This window comes from Biomphalaria glabrata, chromosome 1 (assembly GCF_947242115.1).
Source record: "Biomphalaria glabrata chromosome 1, xgBioGlab47.1, whole genome shotgun sequence".
In the NCBI taxonomy this organism is placed as follows: Eukaryota; Metazoa; Mollusca; class Gastropoda; family Planorbidae; genus Biomphalaria; species Biomphalaria glabrata.
In genome coordinates this window covers 65,936,761-65,950,545 of record NC_074711.1, presented here as the reverse complement: position 1 = coordinate 65,950,545, position 13,785 = coordinate 65,936,761, and the positions used below count along the sequence as shown (strand labels likewise).

Below are 13,785 nucleotides of genomic sequence, written 5' to 3'. Positions count from 1 at the left end.
TCTAAGCTAGAGTTGTAAATACCTGTAGCACTAGGTATGCTGCAGATTGTCCTACTAAAGAATAATCACAATATTCTCCTCTTGGTGGATTCTTTGGTATTTAAGAGATTTACCAGAACAAAGAAAAAGAAATGCGGTGACGATGTAATGGAACGCAAGAAAAGGAAATAAAGAAGATTGTCAGAGATTTCGAAATAAATAGAGAGTAAAAAAAAAAAAGTCAAATTGACTGATTACTGTTGCTAACTAAAAAAGAAGCAAAATACAAAAATCTTTTTAAAAAATAAAGCTTATGAAAGGGAAAGGAATTCTCCATTAAAACTATATCTATCAATAATGTATAAATTAGTTCCATTATTTGATATTTAAAAAAAATTAATTACCAATAATTAATTGAATAATTGGTGATCCTTTTAAACTATTCATGTTTTGTTAGAAGCAATAAAAAGTTCCTTAAGTATCAACTTGATCGGAGAATGCGTGTGGAAGAAAAAAAAACATTAGCTCTTATTGAAGGGTACTAAACCCTACAAAATGTAGCCTGTTACAGCTTTCCTATTATATAACTCTATCTACTTATAACTTGGTACAAACTACCTTAGGTCTGGATACGTCTCCAGGTGTCCCTGGTTCAGCTGTAGTTATACATAAACAAGTCACACTCGACCAAACACATACACACTTTCATCAGCTTTACGACATCTCACACAAGCTGGACTTTGTCGGACCACTCGCTGACAACAAACACACTTCCGGTCATTCGCGCAGAGTGTAAAAATAGATTATACATACATACACACATTCATCCGTGACATAGCCATTTATGTGAATTCTGAAGGATTAATTTCCCTTGTCGGTATCAAACAAAATAATAATTACATGTATTCAGTTCTTCTTAAGGTCTACATATTCTGTACAGGGGAGGCAACAAACAGTTTGACATTGAAGGACACGTCTCGATAAGTACAATCCCCATTGTTCCACGCCCAGCTAAACTAAATCTGCTGAATAGAAATATCACCCCTTGGAATGATGGATCGTACTTTACTGGAGAGGTATCAATTGTTGATGGTCTGTTTGTTGATAATTCTAGATTCTAGATGTTGATATTGCATGCGAGTTCGTTGAAGACACAACAACAGATTGAACAATGAATATACTTAATAACTCAGGCTGATAACTTCAAACAATTGAATGAATAAACAAAAGGGCACAGTCGTGTCGTCCTCTAAGGCGTCTAGTCCGTTACTCTCTCTAGTTCGTAATCCTACTTTTTAATTACTCGTCATGTCACTTAGGAAAAACCCGATTCAACTCAACTTCTAGGCGTCTTGTGTCATGACACCATATCAACTGCTTTCGTAACGAGATGTATTGATTCAATTCACAAAACAGTCCATAGACAAGGAAGTACAGAACACAAAGCCACACGGCATCTGCAAGACGAGGCTCCATTCAATGATCAGATTCAATCCTGCGCTGGGATCATGTCAGCACGTGACAATGAAGTTCTACTTACATGTACGTTACTCTCGACTGTTAACAAATCTCCTCAGTGTGTACCGGAACTATATGACAGACGAAATGTTTCCTTCTGGTTATCGAAATGTACATTTCCCGAGACAGTAAATCTAAATGTCTCAGTTCTAATTCTTTACATTGGTCATTAGTGCATACTTATTGGATATAGGGCATACTTATTGGACATAGTGCATACTTATTGGACATAGTGCATTGTTATTGGACATAGTGCATACTTTTTGGACATAGTGCATACTTATTGGACATAGTGCATACTTATTGGACATAGTGCATACTTATTGGACATAGTGCATTGTTATTGGACATAATGCATTGTTATTGGACATAGTGCATACTCTCTTTATGTATTTTTTTTAACATTTTGTCTTTATACTTTGACATTTAGACATTGAGACATTTAGACATTGAGACCGCATTTTAAATTCTTTTAAAAACTTTCTAAGTAGAAAAGAATGAACTAGGCCTGTATTAAAAGAAAAATAAAACAACATGGCCAGCAATGGCTACTTAATATGTCCCTGCCACAGCTCCCCCTTTTCCCAATATCTCTTAGGGTAAAATAAATTTCATTTCTCAATTTAATGATCAACATGTTTTGTAGCAAAGAAAAACTTGTTAATGATCACAAACTGTGACAGAAATACTCGACACATTAATTGGTGTCAGAAATACTCCCTGACACGATTGACTGTATCACACGATTGGCTCTTATTGGCTCTAATGAGCTCAGTAGACCAGATGTTCTCAAACTGTATGTTGTGAGATACTGCAGCTACCTGGGCATTACTAGGGGAAAAAATACAACATTGTTTTATATCTATTGTTTTAAAAAAAAATTTATGTCACGTTGGCGCTTTGGAAAACTCAAAGAATTCAATCTGGTAACACCACAACATATTCTCAGCACTTTCAATCGATCGTTGATTTCCTTTGTTCAGTAGGAGACCAACAATCGTATTTATGAAATGATTCGTTTTAAAACAAACATATCAAGTTTCTGTGACTGTGTACACAGACTATTTCATGGATACATAGGACTTCCAGAGACACAATAGAGGCGCCATCTGTTGGCGAACACAGAGGACAGGCCACCATGATAACCTTGTAGCTTGATGTTGACTTTTTTTTCTAGGAGTGGAGTAAAACATGACAAACACATCTTCACATGCAATATTACCAACATAGTGTTACATACAAACATTACCAACATATTGTTACAAAAAAATGATAATAATACTAGAAAGTAATATTTTGTTGATAAGCAGGTCACGTGCCACGGCAATGAAAACTATAACCACATAGAACACCTATATGGAAAATATTACCATAAACATCCCTGAGACACATTAACACATAGAACACCTATCCAACATTTTACCATATAAAATACCTCTCAAACAAATTACCATATAAAATATACATCCAACATTTTACCACATAATAAATAACATAGTACCATGTAAAAACGCTTATCTAGCATATTAACATAAGATCTATAGCATAATGACATATAAAATACATATTTAACACAATACTATAAACACCTATGTAACACACAAACACACATAACTCATACCTGACATGATACCACATAAAATATCAAACCAACATTTTAACACATAAACAAGAACAGTACAACATAAAACACCTATTTAATCCCATAACCACCTAGGCAAAGCATATTAACACAAATAACACCTGACCTGTTACCACATAAAATACCTATCTAACATTTGAACCCATAAGAAAAAATAACAGTAACAACATAAAACACCTATATTAACATCGGTTAAAAGACCAAACAACACCAACAATGAAAATGAAAACATCAACCCAAGTCAAAATGTGATAAAACCTTTGGCCAGACGATCAGGGCGTAGAAACATCAATTTTGCATGTTTGGGGAAGCAAAGTTTCAACAAGGGAGTTTATCGAGGCGAAAAAAAAAGGGGGGGGGAGGGGAGAGGGAGAAGGAAGTGATAGACTGAAAGAAAAAGGGAGGCTACAAGAACAAAAAATCAATGTACGTAACAAGGGAAACTTCGTGTCAGTGGTTCAAATCATCTTTAAAAAGATAATAATAAAATACGCTGTAGCCACGTGGAAAAGGTTTTAATTCTCAGAGGACAACTCCAAGCCTAAAGCTTGGGGCTATTCAAAGTCCGCTAGAATTTTAAACCGTAGGGCTTGGGAAGAAGAGGATTGAGAAGAACTCTCTCTCTCTCTCTCTCTCTCTCTCTCTCTCTCTCTCTCTCTCTCTCTCTCTCTCACACACACACACACACAAATACACACTTATGTTAACACACAGACATTCACTTGTTCCTTTTTTATTATGGTATTTAAAAAATTAAAAGCTTTGTGGATTAGAGATAATCTGATCACACAAGGAGCAAATAGATTCACACTACACCATGAGTTCCACTTTTTGTTCTCTCTTTCTCTCTCTCTCTCACTTTATCTATCTATCTATCTATCTATCTATCTATCTATCTATCTATCTATCTATCTATCTATCTATCTATATTTCTCTCTTATCATTTAGCGTCATCTCTTTTTTCTCTTGAACTCTAATACTCAGTTGAAGGAAAAGATCACAAAGTCTCCTGGAAAGAATGAACTACTAAAGTCACCTCGGTAAAGAATGAACTATTAAAGTCACCTCGGTAAAGAATGAACTACTAAAGTCACCTCGGTAAAGAATGAACTATTAAAGTTTCCTCGGTAAAGAATGAACTATTAAAGTCACCTCGGTAAAGAATGAACTATTAAAGTCACCTCGGTAAAGAATGAACTACTAAAGTCACCTCGGTAAAGAATGAACTATTAAAGTCACCTCGGTAAAGAATGAACTATTAAAGTCTCCTCGGTAAAGAATGAACTACTAAAGTCACCTCAGTAAAGAATGAACTATTAAAGTCTCCTCGGTAAAGAATGAACTATTAAAGTCTCCTCGGTAAAGAATGAACTATTAAAGTCTCCTCGGTAAAGAATGAACTATTAAAGTCACCTCGGTAAGGTGAGAGAAGGAGTTCTGAAGATTGAACAGAATCTAAGGCTGCCAGTTTTACAATGTCTTATCGAGACAGGCAAAAATGATTGTGTTAATTTTAGTATTCACATAAACAATACGCAGAGTTACCAAGAGATCAATGATCGATTGAGACTTCGATACAAGGGTTTGGAATTTGAATCTTGCTGAATGTACGGAATTTAGCTCGATATTTAACAATGTCCCTGACAACAGATCTAGCATACACAATATCTCACACAATAACCTCATACATATAGCACCTCAAAGTTAAACCTCTCTCACATAAACATCTGACAGATCAACACAGTGTTTCTCAAACTTTTCCTGTTGGCGCCGCCCAGATAACAGAAATTTCAATCACGCCCCCATTCAGGGCCGGTCCTAGCAGGACGGGTTTCGCGGGGCCTAGTCTGGGTAGGGATAAGGATAATGTTAAAATAAAGGCTTTTATAAGAAAATAAATTCGTCGGTATTAGTTTACGTGACTAGAAACGCTAAATCAGGTTTCTCTTATATTTTAAGAATATGCTGAAAAAAATGCAGATTACAAATATGTAATTTGATTTCCTCGGAGATAAATAGTTTTTAGAATATATATTTTTAAGTTTTATTTCTTATTACCATATATTATCATTGGAAATACGCCATTTTGGTTTTAAGGCTTAATCATAGACATAAATAAATATAGACTGGCCGATTAAAGAGTTTTATGAAACGAAAATTTGTGACTTGCAATTTTGTGTACTTTATTATACAGCATTTATGAGCAGTATAAAAGTTAAGTATTCATATCTATTTCAGCCACACACCTATATATATATATATATTGTAAATAAGGAGGCAGTGTAGTTTTGTTTAATCTCTAAGAATGAAGATCATGCAATTTTTCATAATTCGGAAATCCGAATACAAGTTACATGAAGTTACTTCCTTGGGCCAGTCTATATTTATTTATGTCTATGGGCTTAATACTAGACTATCTCCCTTGAATTACTTGCCTACTCTTTTTCTGTTGCTGTTTTGTCTTTCTTTCTATCAGCTATTAGATCTAATATTAAAATTCATTTAAAATGATAGCATAAGAACAAAAAACTCTCTTTAAAAAAAAATTATTGAAAAAAAGAAGAAACAACTTCATCAATTTATTATTTACATTTTTTTAGACCTTCATTTCAGTAAATACACTTAAAAATTCATAAGTTGACAGCATAAGAACAAAAATCTCTTTTAAAAAAGTTAAGGAAAGTTTAATATAGATAAGGGAGATAAATATGCTTAAAAACAACATGGTGGTCAGTAAAGGTATCTGGGCATCTAAACTATTACCAATTCGTCTTTACATTTTATTCACGATCAAATTAACTTTACTTTACGAGCATTGCGTGAAGCGAAGTCATACAGTACATGGGCGTAGCCAGGATTTTTTTTCGGGAAGGGTTTTGGGGGGGATGCCCCCCCCCCCCCCCCCCGCGGAAAAAAATTATATGTGTGTGTGTGTACATAATTAATCTTTATTACATTCTGACCCTTTCGGAAGACGTTTATTGTTTATTGTAGACTCCCCGCCCTTGCTAGCAAGGGGGTCTGGGGGAGCTCGCAGCGCCTTCCCAGCGCGGGGCAAAGCCCCGCCGCCGAGCACTATTTCTGGTATTGAAAGCCAACAAAATGCATATTCTGAGGTATCTACAGTGCATTATCTTGCTATTAAAAAGTTTTATTTCAAAAAGCTAATGTGCTATTCTTACTGACTTAGACCCTCTCACGCCGTTCGGCGCATTTTCCGGAAAGCTGTTTCCGCAACTCTTATTTTGCGTAATTCATTTTGTCGAAGAACATGTCCAGCAAAACCTCATGCGACGCTCTGTCACAACCTTACTAAGGATTCGACTCCCAGTTCGGCATATGATTTCTTTGATTTAGACCCGATCTCTATGACTGACTCCTAAAATCTGTCTTAGCCATCTTTGTTGAGCCACATTTAATGTTTTTCAATTTCGGCAGAAGACTATTCACACTTTTTTAATGGAGCCCAAGCCACTGGTAGAAATGTGTAACCTTTCTTGACTACGCTTTTGGAATTACATGCCTGTATTTCGCTTTAGATTTTATATCGAAAAGGAAAGTTTTTTCGTCAAATCATCTGCTGAGGGGTTAAACTAAAAAATCTCTGGAGTTTTAATTCAAAACCCCATTTAGCTACGATCATAGAATTTGGTGACTGTAGTTTGCTTTAAAATAATATTGAAGAGAAAGGTTTTCAACTCTAAACGCTCTGTAGGGGAATTTTAAACTCAAAACCATCTGGAAGGGTTTTTAACTTTAAAGAAAAAGCCATCTGGAGGAGGGGATTTAAACTCAAAACCCGTTTGACTACGCTCATAGATTTTATAGTTTGTAATTTGCTTTTTTTTTTATATTGAAGAGGTACTTTTTAGCTTCAAACCCCAACTGGAGGAGGGGGGGTTAAACTCAAAACCCCTTTGGCTACGCTCATAAAATTTTGAACGAGTAATTTGCTTTTTTATATTGAAGAGGGGTTTATCGTAAATTTTGGAGAGGGTTTTAAAATCAAAATCTTCCTTAATTGTGCTGTTGGAATTTGGGTATTGCTGTTTGCATTTTTTTGGTTTTGTTTTATAGAAGAGGGGGATTTAACTGCAAAAACCTCTGGTAGGGGGTTTAAAACTCAAAACCCCCTGTAGGGGGTTTTAAACTCAAAGCCCCTGGTAGGGGGTTTTAAACTCAAAACCCCCCTGGTAGAGGTATTTGCATCTCAAAACTCCCTGCTAGGGTTTTTTAAAATCTCAAAACCCCCTGGTAGGGGAGTTTAAACTCAAAACCCCCTGGTACAGGGTTTTTAACTCAAAACCCCATCGGCTGTGCTGTGGTAAGTGATGATTTAGTATTAAAATCTCACCTAAAATAAACAGAATTAAAGCAAAAATCAGTCACTTAATTCCGTTCCCCCCCCCCCCCACGAAGGGGGGGGGGGATTTCATTTCGGGGGGGGGGGTTGAACCCCAAGAACCCCCCCCCCCCGGCTACGCCCATGATACAGTATATCATCAAAATTCTGTTTCCTACATAGATCACGCTCAATAGCATGAATTGTCAACTTGTTCAATCTCTTTTCGTGAATTGTTGACCTTAAGTAATTCTTGATTAGTTTAAGGCGCGAGAAGATTCTTTCACCAGATGCCACAGTTACTGGTATAGCTAAAATATTCTGAGTGCAACAAAGTAGTTTGGAAAAGCACTGTATCTTTCATTAGTGGACAAATAAGCTAACATCTCTACAGGGGTTTGGTGGTATTTGGTAGAATATGCCTTAAAAATTCCATTTCAACTGCTAATTCTCGCCCACATATATCTGCTGACTGGTCTGTTGAATGTCCTCAAGCTGAAGGCTCTTGAAGCTGACTAAAAATCCAAAAAGATTGTGGTTTGATTTCAGCTGTTCAAATCTCGGCTGCAAGGATTGAATTGCAATGTCCACAATTCTGTTGAAGCAATTTATCATGTAGTCATCTTCAGCATTTCCAGGTGTGAAGTTTTCCACAGGTTTATCATACTGCCTTTTCCGTTGACGTTTGGCTGGAAAGATTGCAACTACTTCCATGTTTTCAGCCAATTCCTTTGCTGTCACAAGAATCTGAACAAACCTATAAACTCTCAGTTTCTTTAGCCAAGTCATCAAGTTGTTGTACGAGTCCATTGCAGTGCTCAAATCTACTGTTTCACCTTGCAGTTCTTTACTCACTAAAAGTAAATGGACTTGGAAGAGCAGGTCATTCCATAACACAAGTGACATTGCGCTCCGCTGGAAATTGTACAATCGCAACTAGTCTTTGAAAAATTTACTGCGTTACTGCAGTGAAGAATGCCAAAAAAACACTTTAAGCGTTGAGGCTTCGCCCCGAACCTCAATGATGAATAATAATATGTAGATGTCAGGAGAATGCGTTTCTGCAGTGAAGAATGCAAGAAAACGCTTTTTTGCGTCGGGGCTTCGCACCGAACCCTACTAATAAGTAATGAGCTGTAGATGTCAGGAGAATGCGTTTCTGCAGTGAAAAATGCAAGAAAACGGTTTTGGGTGTCGGGGCTTCGCCCCGAACCCCACTGAGGAAACTAACAGTGCTTTCCCAGACCCCCAAGCTTGCAAGAGAAAGGCCTCAACATGACTGTTTTTTTTCTGTTTTTTTTTCACCGAAGATTGAAAAAGTCTTATTTTATTCTCATATATCGAATATATATATATGCTGTACGCACGTTTATGCATAGGGTTAGGGTTTACTGGGCGTTAGGGTTAGGGTTTGGAAAAAAATCGCCCCCCCCCCCCAACTCCAAAGTTCTGGATCCGCCAGTGAACCTGTCTCTAGATCTGACCTATATAACATATTCATTGTAATTCTAGATGTAGGTCTCTAGATCTAATAAAAATAAAAAAAATATATCGATTTTGATTTTTTTTTATGAGATTGAGATAGATTTTGGTCTACTTTTATATGCCTGTGACTATTAATGTAAATAAAGTATTGCAACTTACGGTTTTGGTTAAAATTCGCCCTATTATGATATTTTTATTTAAATATGAAAGCTGACAATGCTTTTGTTTTTTCGCGTAAGATTTGTATTTTCCATATTGAATGACACCCCAAAATTACAATTTTGTCTATTTTCAGGAGATTTGAATAATAATCTCCACGACTTTTTCGTATATTTTGCACCATTATGCAATTACACATATAATTAGCGCGGGGCCTATGAAAGCGCGGGGCCCACTGGCTTAAGACCGGCCCTGCCCCCATTAACAGCCGTGTTCCTAGAGTAGCGATGTAGGCTCCCACAGTGCTGTTCGGGAGGATTTTAAGAATGTAATGAGAAAGAAAAAGACTTAAAAGTTATAATTCTAACACTATTTTCAGACTGCAGTTTTTCTTGCAATTAGTTTAACACGTGTTTAGAAGCCAAATTTAATCATTGAAATTTGGCTCAAGCAAGCCCGTTGTATTTTTCGGAAATAGTGTTACCTACATTATTTTTAAGTCTTTTGGATGCTAGAAGAAATTCTTCCTGGAGATAGAATTGGAAATTCAGCATGTTTCCACTCCAAGGGTTCACGGTTCCAAACGTATTACGAGTTCTCATCTTTAGAAATTCTTTCTCCTGGTGTCTTAAAAAACAAAAAGCCTTTTTCCCGTAAGAAAATAGAATGTCATAAAGGCCACTAATGTGTTTTCTTTCAAAGCGCACTATTTTATCCTCTAGTATTTTTAAAAAGTCGAGGGTCAAATTAAGTCTTATAATAAAAAGGCAGCGCCAGCAAATAATATTTTGTGAGGGACATTCGAGGTACATAAATAGCACACGGACGTCTGTAAGGAGCGGGATCGTTTTTAAGATCCTGTTAAGTCAGAAGTCTCTGTCGCGGATCTTTTTATTTTCGCACAAAGGTTGTCATTATAACGAGGCTTTTTAGTCCAAAGAAATTCGATCATTCAGAGCCTAGAGAGTCCAGAAGAATCACATAAGCCGAGATGTTTTGAGACGCCTTCTTCAAATTGTTTTGAGCCAATATTATTGCCTCTCTCGAAAATGGTTGATATTTTATTTTAAAACGACGATCCTTCCTTACATTTTTTTAGTTTTTAAAACATTGATAATGAGGTCATTTTACTAATATTTTACATGGATCGATAACTACAATCAAAAACAAAAAAACTTTTTTCGCGGCCAGACACCCTCTCCCACTTTTTTTTTTTGGTCGAGACGTCGTGCCCCCTTGAGAGAGTCTCTGCTCCCCTAGGGGCCTCACATTTTGAGAAACACTGGATTATCATCTTAAGATAAACTTCTCACATATAAATCTTTCACAAATAAATACAGAAACAATACTCATAGATAAATGCACACAACGATAAAATGCTCACATATAAATACATATACAATTGTCACAAATAAACACAGACACATTTCTCTGCGAGATAAAACTCTCACATCAAAGACGCGATTAAGTTCCCAAAGCTCTTAAAAAAATTCTCTTTTCCACACAGTTGACGCTTCAACTGTTGGTTGGGAGAGGATTTATTTCGAAAGTATATAAGAGAGAGAGAGAGAGAGATTTGTGAAATTTAGTAATATGCACCCAAAAAGCAACATAGCAACATCACAAAGTTTTAATAGTGTTATATATATCACCTGCAGTTTCATGTGTTAGTGAATACATAGGGTGGGGGAAAGAAGAGCTCCAAGAAATAGAAACAAACAGAATGATCATTTTTCTTGATCCTAAAATCGTCTGCTAGATATTATTTCTTTTTAGTCTCCCACCCAAACGCACACACACACACACATTTATTGTTTCAGTGAATTTTCGTACTTATTATTTTTATTACTCTCAGAAGCAGCGCGTGCACGCCAACTCTCACCTGTTTCATGGTCATCATTGAAAGCTTTGTAGTCTAGACGTTTCCAGTTTAATAGTGTCGAATCATTTCCGGTACCATAATCACGTGATGCCTGTTTACCATTTCATACTCCAATAAGAATTCGCCATTCAAACACAAATTGTAGACGCAAATCAACTAGCCTATTTACACAATTTTTGAAACTGAAATATGTCACTACAATATTTGTTTTGATAACATAATAAAAATATTAGCAAACACGGATCCTTAGCAGACGTGACCTTTCGGAGGTATTTAAATTTAAATTATATGCAGATTCTATATTTTATTTCACAATTACTATTATTATTATTATTTGGAAATTTAACTGTAAAAAAGAAACGTACAATTTAGACAACGGACACCAAATAAAGTTCTTGTCTAATAAGAGAATGGCCATCCTGAAATCTTGCGATACTTTCCAAATGTAACTGCAATGAATCAACAGTAACTAAAAATGCGAATCGGGAAAAACACAACACAAGTTCCTGCCCCAGTGACCATCCTCGTACACAATGTGGAGTTATTCCCTGTGCCACTCTATTAAGGTAAATTGAAAAACAGTCCATACATGGGAGGGTGGACGGGTTGTACGAGGGGGTACATGGGAATGACATTTGTTATTTAGAGGGAGTTGAGTGTTTGCAATATTAATATAGATAATGCGTCTGGTGTGGGAGATCCCCTCCCCTAACCAAATCAGCCCCATCTTCCCTTTTATCAAAGTGCAACGCCCTTTCAGTTCCGTTACACTATGGTGTCAGAGAACTGACATTCCTTTTTCTGCGTTTGTTGACCTTTTTTTTAAAATTCATTCATTAGGTAAGTACTTGGGGATATATACTGTAATACAGACTGAAGGACATAGATTGATCTTCAGTTAAGAGAGAGCATCCATTGAGACCTGTTACCAAACACTGGCGACGGGTGCCAGGAGGCTCTCACCACTAGCGTGCACCTATTCCCAGACACAAAGAAAGAGGGGACTCGGAGGAGGGAGTGGGAACCACTGGTGAAGTGATGCATAGAGTAGGGCCCCGCAGACCGACCAGCGCGAGGAGCCACACGACTGATGCACGTCAAATGTAGCTACATTTCCAGCCTCCCCCTCCCCCCCCCAAAACACACACACACATATACATCCCGCCTTCCACCCACCCCAACAACACACGCGCATAAACCCCCGGCCTCCACCCTACCCCGTAGCTCTAACCCTTGACCTAATTACTTAATGGACTCGTACTCCTCTGGACAGAGCACTTATGGCTGCCTAGATCCATCTCATGAGCAAGGAGCTGGGAGGGAATGCAAGTGGAGGAATTCGATTTTTGGTCGGAATGTAGAAGGAAGAAAAATGAAAATTTTTTTTGTGATTCAATGTGCACATCATTCTGAGAATTTCTTCTCCCTCCCCCCCCCCCCCCCTCGGGGACAGTTGTTTTTTTCTCCCTCGCTATCCATTGTAAGGCTGAAGTGGAAATGGTATTTATATTAGTCATTTTAATATGTTCAACTTTATTTCATTAAAAAAAAACATACACATTTTTAAAGACACGCGACATTAAGCAATCCTAGAAATACATGAAATCTCACAATGCAAGAGTAAAAAAAATAGAAGTTAAGACTCAACTCTAACAAGGCCTCTAGCTTTATTATTGTATGTTTTTTTTTTTTTTTTTTTTTTGGGGGGGGGGGCGTCTTTATTTCTCTTATATGGGCTTATGTCTCTATTTTTTTGGCTTCATGCCTCTCTAGTTGGAGACCTACCTATTAATTGCTTCTAATTAATATCCGGGACAATGAAGTCCTTTTTTTTAACGGTGTGCGCAGTTTCTATATAACCTTTACCTTCTATTGATTAAACGAGTATGAGGGACCCAGAAAACGAATATCTATTCCAAATAACGACTTTTTCAAAGACTGAAGTTTGTTGCAGGATTGAAAATTTTAGACCTTTCGGCGACCTCCGAATAATCGTCTTTAAAAAAAACAAAGATTGTACGACCAGGTTTCAAGATTAGCATGACTTGAGAAGACTTGACTTGAGAAGACTTGACTTGAGAAGACTTGACTTGAGAAGACTTGACTTGAGAAGACTTGACTTGAGAAGACTTGACTTGAGAAGACTTGACTTGAGAAGACTTGACTTGAGAAGACTTGACTTGAGAAGACTTGACTTGAGAAGACTTGACTTGAGAAGACTTGACTTGAGAAGACTTGACTTGAGAAGACTTGACTTGAGAAGACTTGACTTGAGAAGACTTGACTTGAGAAGACTTGACTTGAGAAGACTTGACTTGAGAAGACTTGACTTGAGAAGACTTGACTTGAGAAGACTTGACTTGAGAAGACTTGACTTGAGAAGACTTGACTTGAGAAGACTTGACTTGAGAAGACTTGACTTGAGAAGACTTGACTTGAGAAGACTTGACTTGAGAAGACTTGACTTGAGAAGACTTGACTTGAGAAGACTTGACTTGAGAAGACTTGACTTGAGAAGACTTGACTTGAGAAGACTTGACTTGAGAAGACTTGACTTGAGAAGACTTGACTTGAGAAGACTTGACTTGAGAAGACTTGACTTGAGAAGACTTGACTTGAGAAGACTTGACTTGAGAAGACTTGACTTGAGAAGACTTGACTTGAGAAGACTTGACTTGAGAAGACTTGACTTGAGAAGACTTGACTTGAGAAGACTTGACTTGAGAAGACTTGACTTGAGAAGACTTGACTTGAGAAGACTTGACTTGAGAAGACTTG

At 37.0% G+C, this 13,785-nt stretch overlaps 2 protein-coding genes across 2 annotated transcripts in view; both read right to left on the bottom strand.

The window, feature by feature from the left end:
* Positions 1-11,521, bottom strand: part of LOC106058624 (insulin gene enhancer protein isl-1-like) — a 131,028-nt gene extending 119,507 nt beyond the window's left edge. Inside the window, exon 1 of the mRNA XM_056008673.1 lies at positions 11,008-11,521. The gene's annotated coding sequence lies outside the window, so the exon portion shown is untranslated. The remainder of the gene's footprint in view (positions 1-11,007) is intronic.
* On the bottom strand, positions 7,926-8,387 carry LOC129925807 (uncharacterized). Its single transcript, XM_056026520.1, has one exon. The coding sequence runs from the start codon at positions 8,385-8,387 to the stop codon at positions 7,926-7,928; it is 462 nt and encodes a 153-aa protein (XP_055882495.1).
* Positions 11,522-13,785: the final 2,264 nt, after the last annotated feature.

Excerpts from the sequence above, each read along its gene's own strand:
- LOC129925807 (XM_056026520.1), bottom strand. The coding sequence starts at position 8,387 with ATGTCACTTGTGTTATGGAATGACCTGCTCTTCCAAGTCCATTTACTT.